The 13,583-nt window shown below is 31.7% G+C and overlaps 4 protein-coding genes and 1 long non-coding RNA gene across 7 annotated transcripts; 3 read left to right on the top strand and 2 right to left on the bottom strand.

Moving 5' to 3' along the window:
• The first annotated feature begins 376 nt into the window (after positions 1-376).
• LOC142644794 (uncharacterized) lies at positions 377-2,536 on the top strand. The gene is made up of 2 exons (XM_075824050.1): positions 377-863; positions 914-2,536. The coding sequence occupies exons 1-2, from the start codon at positions 570-572 to the stop codon at positions 2,534-2,536; spliced, it is 1,917 nt and encodes a 638-aa protein (XP_075680165.1). The 5' UTR covers positions 377-569.
• Positions 2,537-3,568: 1,032 nt separating this feature from the next.
• LOC142646064 (uncharacterized) lies at positions 3,569-3,996 on the top strand. 2 transcript variants are annotated; one of them, XR_012847078.1, is made up of 2 exons: positions 3,569-3,706; positions 3,775-3,996. It is a non-coding gene; the product is annotated as an uncharacterized LOC142646064 (long non-coding RNA). The 2 variants fall into 2 exon arrangements; XR_012847077.1 differs by having other exon boundaries at positions 3,576-3,706; positions 3,771-3,996.
• Positions 3,997-7,777: 3,781 nt separating this feature from the next.
• On the bottom strand, positions 7,778-9,905 carry LOC113791717 (uncharacterized). Of its 2 annotated transcripts, XM_075824028.1 has the most exons (4): positions 9,646-9,905; positions 9,431-9,555; positions 9,257-9,350; positions 7,778-9,173 (listed from the first exon to the last, which is right to left on the bottom strand). In XM_075824028.1, the coding sequence occupies exons 2-4, from the start codon at positions 9,543-9,545 to the stop codon at positions 8,261-8,263; spliced, it is 1,122 nt and encodes a 373-aa protein (XP_075680143.1). In that variant the 5' UTR covers positions 9,546-9,555; positions 9,646-9,905; the 3' UTR covers positions 7,778-8,260. The 2 variants fall into 2 exon arrangements, with proteins under 2 accessions (XP_075680143.1, XP_027197327.2); XM_027341526.2 differs by lacking the exon at positions 9,646-9,905 and having other exon boundaries at positions 9,431-9,599.
• A 312-nt stretch (positions 9,906-10,217) lies between these two features.
• On the top strand, positions 10,218-11,121 carry Tim17b (Translocase of the inner mitochondrial membrane 17b). The gene is made up of 2 exons (XM_027341524.2): positions 10,218-10,706; positions 10,785-11,121. The coding sequence occupies exons 1-2, from the start codon at positions 10,388-10,390 to the stop codon at positions 11,024-11,026; spliced, it is 561 nt and encodes a 186-aa protein (XP_027197325.2). The 5' UTR covers positions 10,218-10,387; the 3' UTR covers positions 11,027-11,121.
• A 152-nt stretch (positions 11,122-11,273) lies between these two features.
• Positions 11,274-13,405, bottom strand: LOC113791715 (flavin-containing monooxygenase 5-like). Its single transcript, XM_027341522.2, has 2 exons — positions 12,817-13,405; positions 11,274-12,737 (listed from the first exon to the last, which is right to left on the bottom strand). The coding sequence occupies exons 1-2, from the start codon at positions 13,093-13,095 to the stop codon at positions 11,346-11,348; spliced, it is 1,671 nt and encodes a 556-aa protein (XP_027197323.2). The 5' UTR covers positions 13,096-13,405; the 3' UTR covers positions 11,274-11,345.
• Positions 13,406-13,583: the final 178 nt, after the last annotated feature.

Consider the following 13,583-nt stretch of genomic DNA (forward strand, 5'->3'; position numbering starts at 1 on the left):
CGAAATATTCGAAGGTCATGAAGAAAAAACATTCAAAGTTTAAAATTTGTAAAAAAGAACCACATGTGTTTAAACAATGGACATAACGCGAGAATACAAATCAAACACATGTGCTAGAATTGTAACCAAATCAAAACTTGGAATTCAAATTGATATTTTGTATATACAAAATGTAATAAAATTCTAAGCACCACACCAAAATCACCAGTGACAGTGGCCAACGGTCGGCTACTGCATTGCATTAAAAAACTTTTGTTTTGTTGAGATATAATTTGTTTACACAATCTTTTCAAGTTAACTTAAATCTTAATAAAATCATAAAAGTTTTTGTCCAACCCGTTTTTTGAAATTTTCTTGAGGTCTTTAGATTCATTTCTTTAAAATTCAACCGTTTTTCGATTTCATTATCGAATTGACACTTTGAGTGTTAAGGCTAAAATTGAAAAATTGAATTTTGAATTGAATTGAAATTGAATTTCAAATACTATCACTGCCAATCTTAACTTCTTGTTTTCATTATTAAATTTTTTATTATTATTCATTTTTGTGTTTATTTTTCTCAATATACAATGTCCAAAAAATCCATTTACGGGAAACTTCGATCTCGACTTGAAAGACTATTTGGATTTCTTGAGGCCGGAACTCTTGATGTTTATTTTGCTCCACCTTATATTGAATATATTCAAATGCTTGGCCCATTTATTGACGAACATGGTAAGGCCAACATCAATCTCAAAAAATTCCAGGCGGTGCAAGATAAAGCCGAAAATATATCGATGTCATCCGATTTATCGTTGAGTTTAAAAGAAGCTTTGCAATCAAGTGTCAACCGGGCCAGACAACTTATCCCAAAGTTATTTCAAGTAAGTGCTTAATGTTTTAATTATATTTCATTACTAATAACCCATCTTAGGTCCAATCCAGACGTAAGTATGATAAAAATAATCCAATATATATTTCAATGCAGGCGTTGCGAGCTAAAAAAATCAACAGCTTCGTTTGTTGTGATCGAACGTTCCGATCCTATGCGACACTGGATAGACATGTGAAGATAGATCATCCCGAAATCACAGTGAGTGACAGTGATTCGCCAAGTCATTCCAGTCTTTCTGAAATTCAAGGTACTTCACGCGATATTCCAATGGTGGATGTTGAGTCGTCAACAGAATCAGAAACTCAAAGTGCTTCGCGCGATTTTCCAATGGAGGATATTGAGGCGTCTGCCGAACCTGAAGTTCTCGACATTGAAGAACCTGGTTTTGATGAAGATTTTGATTATGATGTTATTTTTATTAATGAAGCAGAACCTGAAGAGGAACCTGAAGATATTGTTCCCATTAGCAGTGACCGCGTGGATTCTGAATTTTTGATGGATGTCAAGAAAACTTTGTCTGATGCTGATTACGCGTTATTCGAGGCTACCTGTCAGAGGATTCTTGGAGATCGAGTGTTGCACAATGCGACTGGAAAATCGATACATTATCTTTCTTCATTTTATTTAAATGCGTTTTGCAATAATCCAACTCTCAGCAATTATGCATTACGAATGGCAGATTCTTCTTACCTTCAAGAAAAATTTGCAATGACCAATCCTTTGCATATTCAACCGAAGCCCTTTCGTTTGGATAATAAAAAATCATATTATTATATTCCAATTAGGGAACTTCTGGTCAAATATATCCTGAATGATGATTTGGTCCGTATTATCAATCAAGAAACTACCACGAACGTAACTCCTTACGTTCGAAACAATGGGTTTAATGGTAAACTTCGATTGATGATCTATGGAGATGAATTTGGGATATGTAACCCACTTCGAGATTCTTCCAAAAAGTACAAGGTGTATGTACTGTATTTGGACATCGATAACCGACAATATACGTCCAAGAAAAAAGATATTCATCTTCTGATGATATGGTGTCCAGATGATTTGAAAAATTCAAATCAATCTCTTTTGGACATCATGAGTCCTTTGTCTGAGGACTTTCTTTGTTTATTTAGAGACGGTATTTCGTATGCATTGAATGATCGACAGATACATATACCGGTTTGTTTATCACATATTGTGGGCGATAATCTATCTGTCGCCGAATTACTAGGTCTTCGTCGGAGCTTTGGCTATGCCTTTGCCTGCCGGCATTGTGGCATACCACACACTCGATTATCATCGCTTGATGATACTTCCACTCATTTGGCGATTCATAATTCTTATGATTCTTATAAAAATGAGGTAAACTCTGTTCTTTCCATCAAGAATTTTGCTAGTCCTTATGGAATTACTTGTCGATCAGCTTTCGACAAATTAGGGATAAATGTTTTTCAGATTGCTCCAGCTGATATTTTTCATGATCTAGCTGAGGGCGTTATCTCTACGATCATTGCAAAAGTTTTTGAGATTCTTAAGGTCAAATTAGGGTCAGATACGGTTAGAAATAGGTTTAAATCTTTTAAAATTTGGGTAAATGGTAAGTTAGATATTAATTTTCAACCCAAAACAATAAAAATTCGAGGTAAGGGTTGGCAAAGATTGAGTTAGCTGTCCGCTTAGTGGAAATATTTCCTGAAATGATGGAAAATCCATCGGATTATGCTATTTACTTTCATCTTAGGAAAGTAATATTTTTTGTTTTTTCGCCATCCATGCCAAACATTTGCGAACTACGGTCATCAGTTAGGGAATTTATTCGTTTGTGCCATGAAAATGGACTGGCTACCCCTAAAGTCCATTTCATCAGTCATTATCCCGAATTGACTGAATTCTATGGACCGCTTTCGCGGTTTAGCACTGATAAGTATGAACGTGTTCATTCTTATCTGAAAAACTTGCTAAGCCTCTCCAAGAATTTTTTGAATGTGCCTTATTCGCTTTCTAAGCGAAATCAGATGGCACAACCGTTTTTACACGTAGTTGATAAAATTTATGATGAGGGAATTTTGTCCTCATCGCACTACCCATTTCCGTTAGGTCGTAGCATTCTTCGCTCTTTATTAAGCAATGATTGTTATTTTATCGAAGCTCGTCAATTTGCAGCACGAGATTCAGAGGTTTTTGTTAGAGGTAAATTGTGGAAAGTTACTGATCGTAACATCGAATCTAATGTCCATAAGTTGGAATTAAATTTGGATTCAAATGAGATACCTTTAGCAGGTTTATCTCACTTGAATTCTTATTTATTCAAGTTTCAAGGATCCTATTTTGTCAACTACTCGATGATGAAATAGGTTCTTCCTTCAGCTTTGGAGTCTATCTCTATTTTCAGGTTCTTTGAATATTCATAAGTATATTGTAAGTTTATTTCTTCGGTTTCTTCGGGTTCTTTCTTCAGCTTTTGGGTACATCTCTATTTTCAGGTTCTTTGGTTATTCGTAAGTATATTTGTAAGTATATTTTCAAATTTTTTTGAAATTTTTATCATAAAAAATTAAAAAAAAACAAAAAAAAATTAAAAAACAAAAAAAACAAAAAAAGCATATTCTCTTAACTCTTTTTTCCTAACTTGGTCCAACCTTTGGCCAGGCTGTGTTGTTGAAGTCGTCTGGTCAATGCGTTGGGCCTTTGGATTTACCTGATGAAACAACGAATTAATCAATGAAAGGTGATCCAAAGGTTCAATGTTTTCGGCCAGACTTGCTCATTTAATAGCCTGAATACAAGAATGAACGCATGATTTTTTAAAATTCTACTGGTGATTCTTAAATCGTTTCGGTAATTATTAATTTTCTTGATAAAATTAAAGCTAATCATTTCCCATATTTCATTTCATATCAAGATAGATATTGACCGATGACTGGATGATAAAGAGGAATGAAAATCATCAACTTGGACGAATTAAGCCGATAATTTAACGATTTTAACACGTAATTTGAAAATGGATTTTTCTAATGTCCGTTCTGGTCTTAACATCGTTTCTGTTTGATATTTTTATTATTTTGTTTATTATCTTATGTAATTTCTTTTTCCAATTTTAATGATTAAAATTTGTTTTATCAAGATTATTTCATTACTTTATTTTTAAAAATGAATAAATTTAAAAATGTATCCATTTGGATCGCAGCATTTGAAAAATGTAACAGACTATATGAAGGGTTTAAAAATTGGCGGATTCGAATTCGAATTCGAAGGACCGTTGTTAATTTGAGTTCGAATGTTTACATTAAGAATGTTTATAAAAGTAAACGGTGCTCATTTTCGAGTGTAAATTTTGAAATAAGTTTTCTTAAAATCAAAAATAAAGAAATAAATCAAGAATTTTGACGTTTCAAAAACAGAATTAATATATTTCTGGATGTTCAACCAAACTTTTATAATCAAATGGTAATTCATAGCGACATTTGTCTTCATTTATTTTCGTTTGTGGCAATTGTAAGATTCAAAAATTTTGATCACATTCATGATTTCAAGTTAAGTAACAACGAAATTTATGTGAATTTCAGTTTAATTTTTTATTTCTAAAGATTTTATCTGATTAATTTCTTCAAACGAATTGTTTGGATTGATTGTTCACTAATGATGTTGGCGCAATCTTTTTCAACTCAATTCAAAATACTGGCCAAATAATAGATGATAATTTGTAAAATTTTTTTCGATTTTGGGAGAGTTCATCAAAACAAAGATTATTTTGAAAAATTAATGTCAAATACTTGCATCACCATATGAATATTGATGATCGATGACAAAGTTGAACTGACCAAACCATTTGTAATTAAGTATCCTTTTATTTTGGGAATTATTGAAAATTCAGACTTTATTTTTAAAATAGATTTGCGAACTGAACTAAATTCGGAGTATGATTCGTTTCCTTTTCATATTTCAAACTATTTCCATAAGTTGGCACTCGTCTATGATCTTGGATATGATCACCTTCAATTGAAACTAATAGATATTCAATCATTAGACAAGAATTTCAGAATTGGATAAGTCCGCTTTTTATTGAAAGAAATTTGTAAAAAATAATCGTTTTCACAATTTTGCTAGGTTGGCAAACATTTGGATTTTCAAATTTGATGGCAAACGGCATGAAGAGAATTAAGAAAACTTGACTTCAAGTTATCGATTGAAAATATTTAACAAGTTATCATAATGGCCGAATCAATCAATCTTCATAAATGCAATTTTTTGATATCCTCATTGCTTTCAGTGCATATGTACGTATGATATTTCTTTGAAAGTTTCAATCTGACATTTTATAATTGAGTTCCAGAAACTTGATGTTAATTTCATACCATTCTTAACTCATTTGGTTTGAAATCAATAATGTTTGCAATCCGATCAAGGATTTTCATGATTTTGATGATCGATGGATCATTCCCAATCAATGACAATTGGATAAACGGTAAATTCTTAATATTTTCAACAGCATCGATTCTAATTCTTTTTTTTGCATTTTTATATCTCGACTTGATGATAACTCAACATTGACGATCATCGATGGATCATTCCCAATCAATGACAATTGGATAAACGGTAAATTACTTCTTAATATTCTTGATAACATTGATTCTAATTCTTGTTTGCATTTTCATATTCCGATCTGGTGATAACTAAACATTGACGATCATCGATGGATCATTACCAATCAATGACAATTGAATAAACGGTAAATTACTTCTTAATATTCTTGATAACATTGATTCTGATTGTTTTTTGCATTTTTATATCTCGACTTGATGATAACTCAACATTGACGATCATCGATGGATCATTCCCAATCAATGACAATTGGATAAACGGTAAATTACTTCTTAATATTCTTGATAACATTGATTCTGATTCTTGTTTGCATTTTCATATTCCGACCTGATGATAACTCAACATTGACGATCATCGATGGATCATTCCCAATCAATGACAATTGGATAAACGGTAAATTCTTAATATTTTCAACAGCATCGATTCTAATTCTTGTTTGCATTTTCATATTCCGATCTGGTGATAACTAAACATTGACGATCATCGATGGATCATTACCAATCAATGACAATTGAATAAACGGTAAATTACTTCTTAATATTTTCGACGACATTGATTCTGATTGTTGTTTGCATTTTCATATTCCGACCTGATGATAACTCAACATTGACGATCATCGATGGATCATTCCCAATCAATGACAATTGGATAAACGGTAAATTCTTAATATTCTTCGATAACATTGATTCTAATTCTTGTTTGCATTTTCATATTCCGACCTGATGATAACTCAACATTGACGATCATCGATGGATCATTCCCAATCAATGACAATTGGATAAACGGTAAATTCTTAATATTTTCAACAGCATCGATTCTAATTCTTGTTTGCATTTTCATATTCCGATCTGGTGATAACTAAACATTGACGATCATCGATGGATCATTACCAATCAATGACAATTGAATAAACGGTAAATTACTTCTTAATATTTTCGACGACATTGATTCTGATTGTTGTTTGCATTTTCATATTCCGACCTGATGATAACTCAACATTGACGATCATCGATGGATCATTACCAATCAATGACAATTGAATAAACGGTAAATTACTTCTTAATATTTTCGACGACATTGATTCTGATTGTTGTTTGCATTTTCATATTCCGACCTGATGATAACTCAACATTGACGATCATCGATGGATCATTCCCAATCAATGACAATTGGATAAACGGTAAATTCTTAATATTTTCAACAGCATCGATTCTAATTCTTGTTTGCATTTTCATATTCCGATCTGGTGATAACTAAACATTGACGATCATCGATGGATCATTACCAATCAATGACAATTGAATAAACGGTAAATTACTTCTTAATATTTTCGACGACATTGATTCTGATTGTTGTTTGCATTTTCATATTCCGACCTGATGATAACTCAACATTGACGATCATCGATGGATCATTCCCAATCAATGACAATTGGATAAACGGTAAATTCTTAATATTTTCAACAGCATCGATTCTAATTCTTTTTTTTTGCATTTTTATATCTCGACTTGATGATAACTCAACATTGACGATCATCGATGGATCATTACCAATCAATGACAATTGAATAAACGGTAAATTACTTCTTAATATTTTCGACGACATTGATTCTGATTGTTGTTTGCATTTTCATATTCCGACCTGATGATAACTCAACATTGACGATCATCGATGGATCATTCCCAATCAATGACAATTGGATAAACGGTAAATTCTTAATATTTTCAACAGCATCGATTCTAATTCTTGTTTGCATTTTCATATTCCGATCTGGTGATAACTAAACATTGACGATCATCGATGGATCATTACCAATCAATGACAATTGAATAAACGGTAAATTACTTCTTAATATTTTCGACGACATTGATTCTAATTCTTTTTTGCATTTTCATATTCCGATCTGGTGATAACTCGACATTGCCGATCATCGATGGATCATTACCAATTAAACGATAAATGAATTCCAAATATTTTCAACAACATTGAATCTAATTCTTGTTTGAAATTTCATATTCCGACCTGATGATAACTAAACATTGACGATCATCGATGAATCATCCCGAACAAATGACAATTAATCAAGTTTCAATCAACAAAAATTCGCATTTATTCTCTTTGTTAACAATATTATCGTACATTCATCAAAATTGTCAAATCATCCAATTATCATGAAAGTGAACATTGGTAATTGAGTGAAGATAATCAAAATGGATGTAAATTAGTCAATTGGCATCAATGACCGTGAATTCTCTGGCTCTCTTCCATCACATGGCGCATAATTGGATCGTTTTATCAATTTGGGACTTGTGATTTTAATCTTTAATTTATATTTTTAATTTATTTTATTCAAATTATAAAATTTAAATAAAATTTAAGTGAAATTCAAAAAACAATCGAGGATCTGGATCAATTCAAAAAAATATCGAAACTATCGATATATTCGCTCTCACGCTGGTCACGTGGATTTTGATGCAGATTACTTTCTATTTTCTATGCTTCCAAAATCTTACTTTCGCTGTACAAATTTTGTCCGTGTTTTGTCCGTGTTTTTCGTAACTATTTTCTATGCTTCTTCTTCACCCTTCATTTTTCTCAGTGCAGGGTCACATATGTGTGTGTTTACCAGTGTGTTGTTGTTGTTGTTTTGTATAGGTGTGATTTTTAAAGTGAAATGTCAAAAATAAAAATAATAATTGTTCAAATGAAATGAAAGAATTAGAGTCAAACTTTTTAGATTATAACGATATTATATCAATAATAATGTTGTTGTTGTTGTTTAACAATTTATCAGCAATTATCATAATCATCATCATCATCATTATTATCATTATTATTGATTGTTTCTGGTGGTGGTGGTGGTGGTGATATTCCAAAATTTAATGACTTTAAATTCGATGTTTCGGTTGATGATTTTATCGTTTCATCATCATCATCATTATCATTATCACCATTTTCATTATTATCATCTTCTTCTTCAGTTTCATCATCATCATCAACTAAATCTTCGTCATCGTCATCATCATCATCAACTAAATCATCAGATTCATTATCATCATCATCATCATCATCAGATTCATCTGATGTATCAGGTTTTCTTCGTTTTCTTCTTTGTAATCGTAATTTATCAGTTGATGGTGGTCTTCCTCTTCGTCCACGTGTTGTTGTTATCAATCGTGGTTGTTTATTTTTCAACAATATTTGTTGTTGTTGATCATCTTGTTGTTGTTGTTGTTGTAAAGATGTTGATGTAGAACATTGATCTAATGGACGTTTTCTTGGTCTTCCACGACCACGTGTTCCATTATTATTATTATTATTGTGATTATTATTATTATTATTATTATTTGAATAATCCAAAATAGTCGGTGGTTGTGGTAAAACCATTTCCAATGTAGTTTTTGTTGGTATAGGTGTTGCTTGATAAATTTTACAACCATTATTATTAATGATTTGTGGTAATTCACTTGTAATCGATGATAATGATAATGAATTTGTCGGCGTCGTCGTAGCCGCCGTAATCATGACGGATGACGAATGTTGTTGTTGAGCTAAAACCGGATTTGCTGATGATGATGATGCGGTTACAGGTGTTGATATAGATGCATTTGGTTCTTCATCTGTCAAATTATTTACATCCGGTATTGATTGTGTTAATTCACGTAAAAAATGAAATTCATTTTTATTAAGTATAGCAGTTTTTCTATATGGGAAAATTCAAACAAAAACAAAATTTTGATCATCATTAGAATTTCAATCAATTTTTTCATAACCAACTGTACATACATATGATTTGGTGTCAATGTACGAGCATTACGATTACGAGTTACATCCGATGATATTGTTAATAATTGTTCGGCAAATGATTCTAATGCTTTAGCTGAAAATTGAATCCGATATGGGGGATAAAATTTAGACAAAAAAAATCTCAAATGAATAAAGGGTTAATAATAAACATACCAATAATGACTGGAACAGCTTGGGCAACTTTACCAACTTCTTCATCTTTTTGCATTATTTTTTTAATCCTTGCCGGCGGAAATCTTGCATTGAAACGTTTCTTCTTGGAAGGCATTTTTTCGTTTCTTGAATGTATTTATCAAAACAAAACAAACTATTTTTGAATCAAAAAAAATACTTCAAATGACATGATCATCATATGTGTTTATATTTACCGAAAAAAAATTTCTTCTTTTCTTTTTTGATTGAACGAAAATGAATTCGAAATGATGATGATGATCAGTTCACGATGCTTCTTCGCTTTGTTTTCTTTGGATTTTTCTCTGCACAATAATAAACTTGATGTCGCGTCACTTTTGATTAATCATCAATCAAATCCAGCAAATTGACGGAAATTAAATGATGCGAAAAAAAAACCCGAAAAAATTAGCAAATTTTTTAAAGCAAAAAAAAACACGAAAAAAAAATGTAAAAACTCAGATCGAACGAAAAAAAACGGAAAAATATAAACGAGTAACAAATGTTACCACTACTACTGCCACTGCTACAGCCCGCTATTTTCAGATTTGATGATGACAATGATGATTTGGTAGTAGCAGCAAAAGTGACATAATTCACATTCAATTTCAATCTATGGGGTAGTGGAATGTAAATATGCGGCATTTTTTTTTTTTTGGATCATCAAACGCACGCTCAAATCGAATGATATGTGATGATGATACGTTTTTTTATGATCAAAAAAATCGAATGTTCGATGGTATTGCGCGAGAACAAAAAACACATGTATATTTTTTTTCGATGACCCTATGGTGTTTTTGTTTTTTAAATTGTGTTTTTTTTTTTTGGTTGATGCTTTTCGTGGCCTAATTTTTTTTTTAAATACTTTTTTTTCACTTGTAAATTGTGATAAAATTTATTATTGTTCAATTGATTTATTATCATTATTTAATTTGATAAATGGAAGAATATGCCCGTGAACCATGTCCATGGCGTATAGTGGATGATTGTGGTGGTGCATTTACAATGGGTGCAATTGGTGGTGGTGTATTTCAGGCTATCAAAGGATTTCGTAATGCACCATCAGGATTCTCTAGGCGTTCAGCTGGTGCATGGTCAACAGTACGTGCACGTGCACCAATTATTGGTGGTAATTTTGCCGTATGGGGTGGTCTATTTTCAACTATTGATTGTTCATTAATTTATATTCGTAAAAAAGAAGATCCATGGAATTCAATAACATCGGGTGCATTGACTGGTGCTATTCTTTCTGTCAGAAGTATGTTTTTTGAAAAACATTTTTGTTTTGTTTTTGATTTTTTCTAATTTGATTCTTTAAAAATTTGAAATTCTATAGATGGAACCGGTGCAATGATTGGATCAGCTATAATCGGTGGTGTTCTTTTAGCATTAATCGAAGGAATGGGTATATTATTTATGCGTTATACATCTGAACAATTTCGACCACAAAATCCATTGGAAGATCCATCACAATTAGGTTCACCAATTCCTGGTGGACCATCATCATCATCACAATCACCACAATCATTATCCGATCAAATGGCATCACCATTTGCAGCACAACCACAATATCAATAATGATTCATTTCATATCCGAATTGTTTATAATAATAACAACCAACAAGCAACAACGAATTATAATCACCATATAAACCATCTCATTCATTTTCCTTCCTTTATTTTTTGTTATAATAATCTTTTTTTTGTTTGCTCAGCAAAATTTGAAATTTATTGTAGTTTTTTCATTCTTCTTCTTTTCTTTTCTTTGTTTTTGATGATTTTTGTTTTTGTTCATTTTGAAGAGAAAAATTAAAAAAAAATCACATTTTTAGGTTTAAATTAAATAAAAAATTATTATTATTATTTTTTAAAAAATCAGCTGAAAAGTTACAACTTTTTAAAGAAATTTATCTTTTAATAATAATGGTTTTTCGCTAAAATCACCATTTCCATTTTCTTGTTGACGTTGCTTAAGTTTGGTTTCTGTTTGTTGTTCGGATGTTTTACGATATGGTGCTTTGATACGTTCATCAATAGTTAGGATTAATTGACGTGCTTGTTTAGGTTTTGAACCAGGACCACGTAAACGATATTGTGCTGATATACATGGTTTAAATAATAATGCCCACCATAGTTTAGGATCTTTTAGGAAATTAATAGCAATATTTGGCCTTAAACCAGCTGAACGTGCAACCATATCCATATAATCCAACATTTCAACTTCAAAACGAAAACGTTCAACTTTATCCGATCCATAACGATTTGCAACCCATTTTCTATCTTTTTCAATTTTCGCAAACATTTTTTTCTTGTTTGGTAATGATTTACATTGTCCGGTTAATAACATACAAAACCAACGTGATTGAATTTCTGATATTGGTGGCAGACTACCATTTGCAGCTGGTAAACCAATAAATGCTAAACATTCTGGTTGTGGTTGTCGTGGATCAAAAACATGTTTATAAAGATCAAAACGTCCAGTGGATAAATCAAAAACATCGGATGTTATGAATGGAAATGAATGTTCATAACCAGTAGCCATAATAACTAAATCACATTCAGTAATTCGACCTTGATCACGTTCAAATATAACACCATTCTGAACGAAACTTTCAATACCGAAACGCATTTTAATCCAACCCAGATGTATATATGTTGGTATATGATCATTAACCATTGCATGTTGTTCCAGGAATCTTGTTTTTTCCGGTCGTAATCCTAGTAAATCATGACCAACCATACGTGATGCTAAAAATTCCATTACTGAACATCGTAATGAATATGGTAACAGGTGTAATGCACCCATAAATGCACGACGAATACCAACAGTATCAACAGGTTGTCCATTCAACCCTGTACGACGAAGTAACCATGTACCACCATTACGTGATGAAAGATAAACTTGTTTCGCTACAGGTGCTGCTTCAGCAGCAACATCACCACCTGAATTACCAATACCAAGTACAACAATACGTTTATCAATAAAATCAGGATTATCAAGAATTGAACGAACATTATGTGAATGTAGAATTTTTCCTTGAAACAATTCTTGTCCTGGAATCGGCGGTGATGGTAATTTTGGTGTATGATGATGTCCACTACAAATAGCGATGGCATCATACCGTATTGTTTGAATTGAATCTTCATTATTAAGATTTTTAACGGTTATTAGATAACCACCACCATCCAATAATGGATCATTACAATGTTCAATACGTATGACTTCATGTGAATAACGAATATAAGAATCTAATTGAAATTCTTTAGCATAATTAACAAGATATTCATACTTTTGAGGGAAAGGAAAGGGTTAACAAAAAGATAAATGAAGATTAAATTAACAGAATAAAAACAACCGAATCACTTACCATTAAATCATTTGGCATAAAATTTGGATATTTATCCGGGAATGGATAATCCGAAAATGCGGTTAAAGTTTTACTTGAATTAACAACTGTACTACGCATAACGGAACCTTGCCCCGGTTCGATTTGTTCACGATAACGCCATAATCCACCTAAATTTTTTGTTCGTTCATAAACAATTGGTTGTAGACCATATTCTAAACATGATTTTGCTGTTACCATTCCACTTAAACCAGCACCAATTATACAAACATTTTTCCGTTTTTCATTCAATTCGGTCATGTTTGATTGAATCAATCACAATTTTTTTGGAACACAGAAGTCAAAATAGCCAAAAAAAGCAAAAATCAAGAATCAAGAATCAAGAATGGCAATCTTATTTGCCACCAAAATGATCAAAAATCAAATGAATTTCAGAAACAGGCAGAATGTGGAATGACAGGAAAAATTGATTGAAATGTTTCAATGTTTCAATGTTTGTTTCTGTTTGTTTTGGATTTTGAATGCAATCCATTAAGCGATGAAAAGAAAACTGAAAAATGCAAGAAACTCGCGTTCGCAAAACAAAAACAAAACAGAAAAAAATTGTTTACTCTTTTAAAAACAAGAGAAAAATCATCATGATAATTTGGGGAAAGAAAAGAATGTGGCCAAGTTGAAAGTGAAATGATTAGAAAGGAGGAAAAAACAAGAGAGAGAAAACAACAACAACGACATTAACTTGTTGGTTGGTTGGACGTAATCAATTTTTTTAATGATGATAATGATTG

The sequence above is a fragment of the Dermatophagoides pteronyssinus genome, unplaced genomic scaffold (genome assembly GCF_027571235.1).
Source record: "Dermatophagoides pteronyssinus isolate colony J.1.1.1.1 unplaced genomic scaffold, Derpt_VIB-CSIC_2022.12 sq0045, whole genome shotgun sequence".
NCBI classification, from domain to species: Eukaryota; Metazoa; Arthropoda; class Arachnida; order Sarcoptiformes; family Pyroglyphidae; genus Dermatophagoides; species Dermatophagoides pteronyssinus.

What these genes read in the sequence shown, in the direction of transcription:
- LOC142644794 (XM_075824050.1), top strand. Translation starts at nt 570, where the DNA reads ATGTCCAAAAAATCCATTTACGGGAAACTTCGATCTCGACTTGAAAGA. An exon ending in TTATCCCAAAGTTATTTCAA is followed by an intron (nt 864 to 913) that starts GTAAGTGCTTAA and finishes AACCCATCTTAG; the next exon opens with GTCCAATCCAGACGTAAGTA.
- LOC113791717 (XM_075824028.1), bottom strand. Translation starts at nt 9,545, where the DNA reads ATGCCTTCCAAGAAGAAACGTTTCAATGCAAGATTTCCGCCGGCAAGG. An exon ending in AGCTGTTCCAGTCATTATTG is followed by an intron (nt 9,351 to 9,430) that starts GTATGTTTATTA and finishes TTCAATTTTCAG; the next exon opens with CTAAAGCATTAGAATCATTT. An exon ending in ACATTGACACCAAATCATAT is followed by an intron (nt 9,174 to 9,256) that starts GTATGTACAGTT and finishes TTTCCCATATAG; the next exon opens with AAAAACTGCTATACTTAATA.
- Tim17b (XM_027341524.2), top strand. Translation starts at nt 10,388, where the DNA reads ATGGAAGAATATGCCCGTGAACCATGTCCATGGCGTATAGTGGATGAT. An exon ending in TGCTATTCTTTCTGTCAGAA is followed by an intron (nt 10,707 to 10,784) that starts GTATGTTTTTTG and finishes GAAATTCTATAG; the next exon opens with ATGGAACCGGTGCAATGATT.
- LOC113791715 (XM_027341522.2), bottom strand. Translation starts at nt 13,095, where the DNA reads ATGACCGAATTGAATGAAAAACGGAAAAATGTTTGTATAATTGGTGCT. An exon ending in TTATGCCAAATGATTTAATG is followed by an intron (nt 12,738 to 12,816) that starts GTAAGTGATTCG and finishes TTCCCTCAAAAG; the next exon opens with TATGAATATCTTGTTAATTA.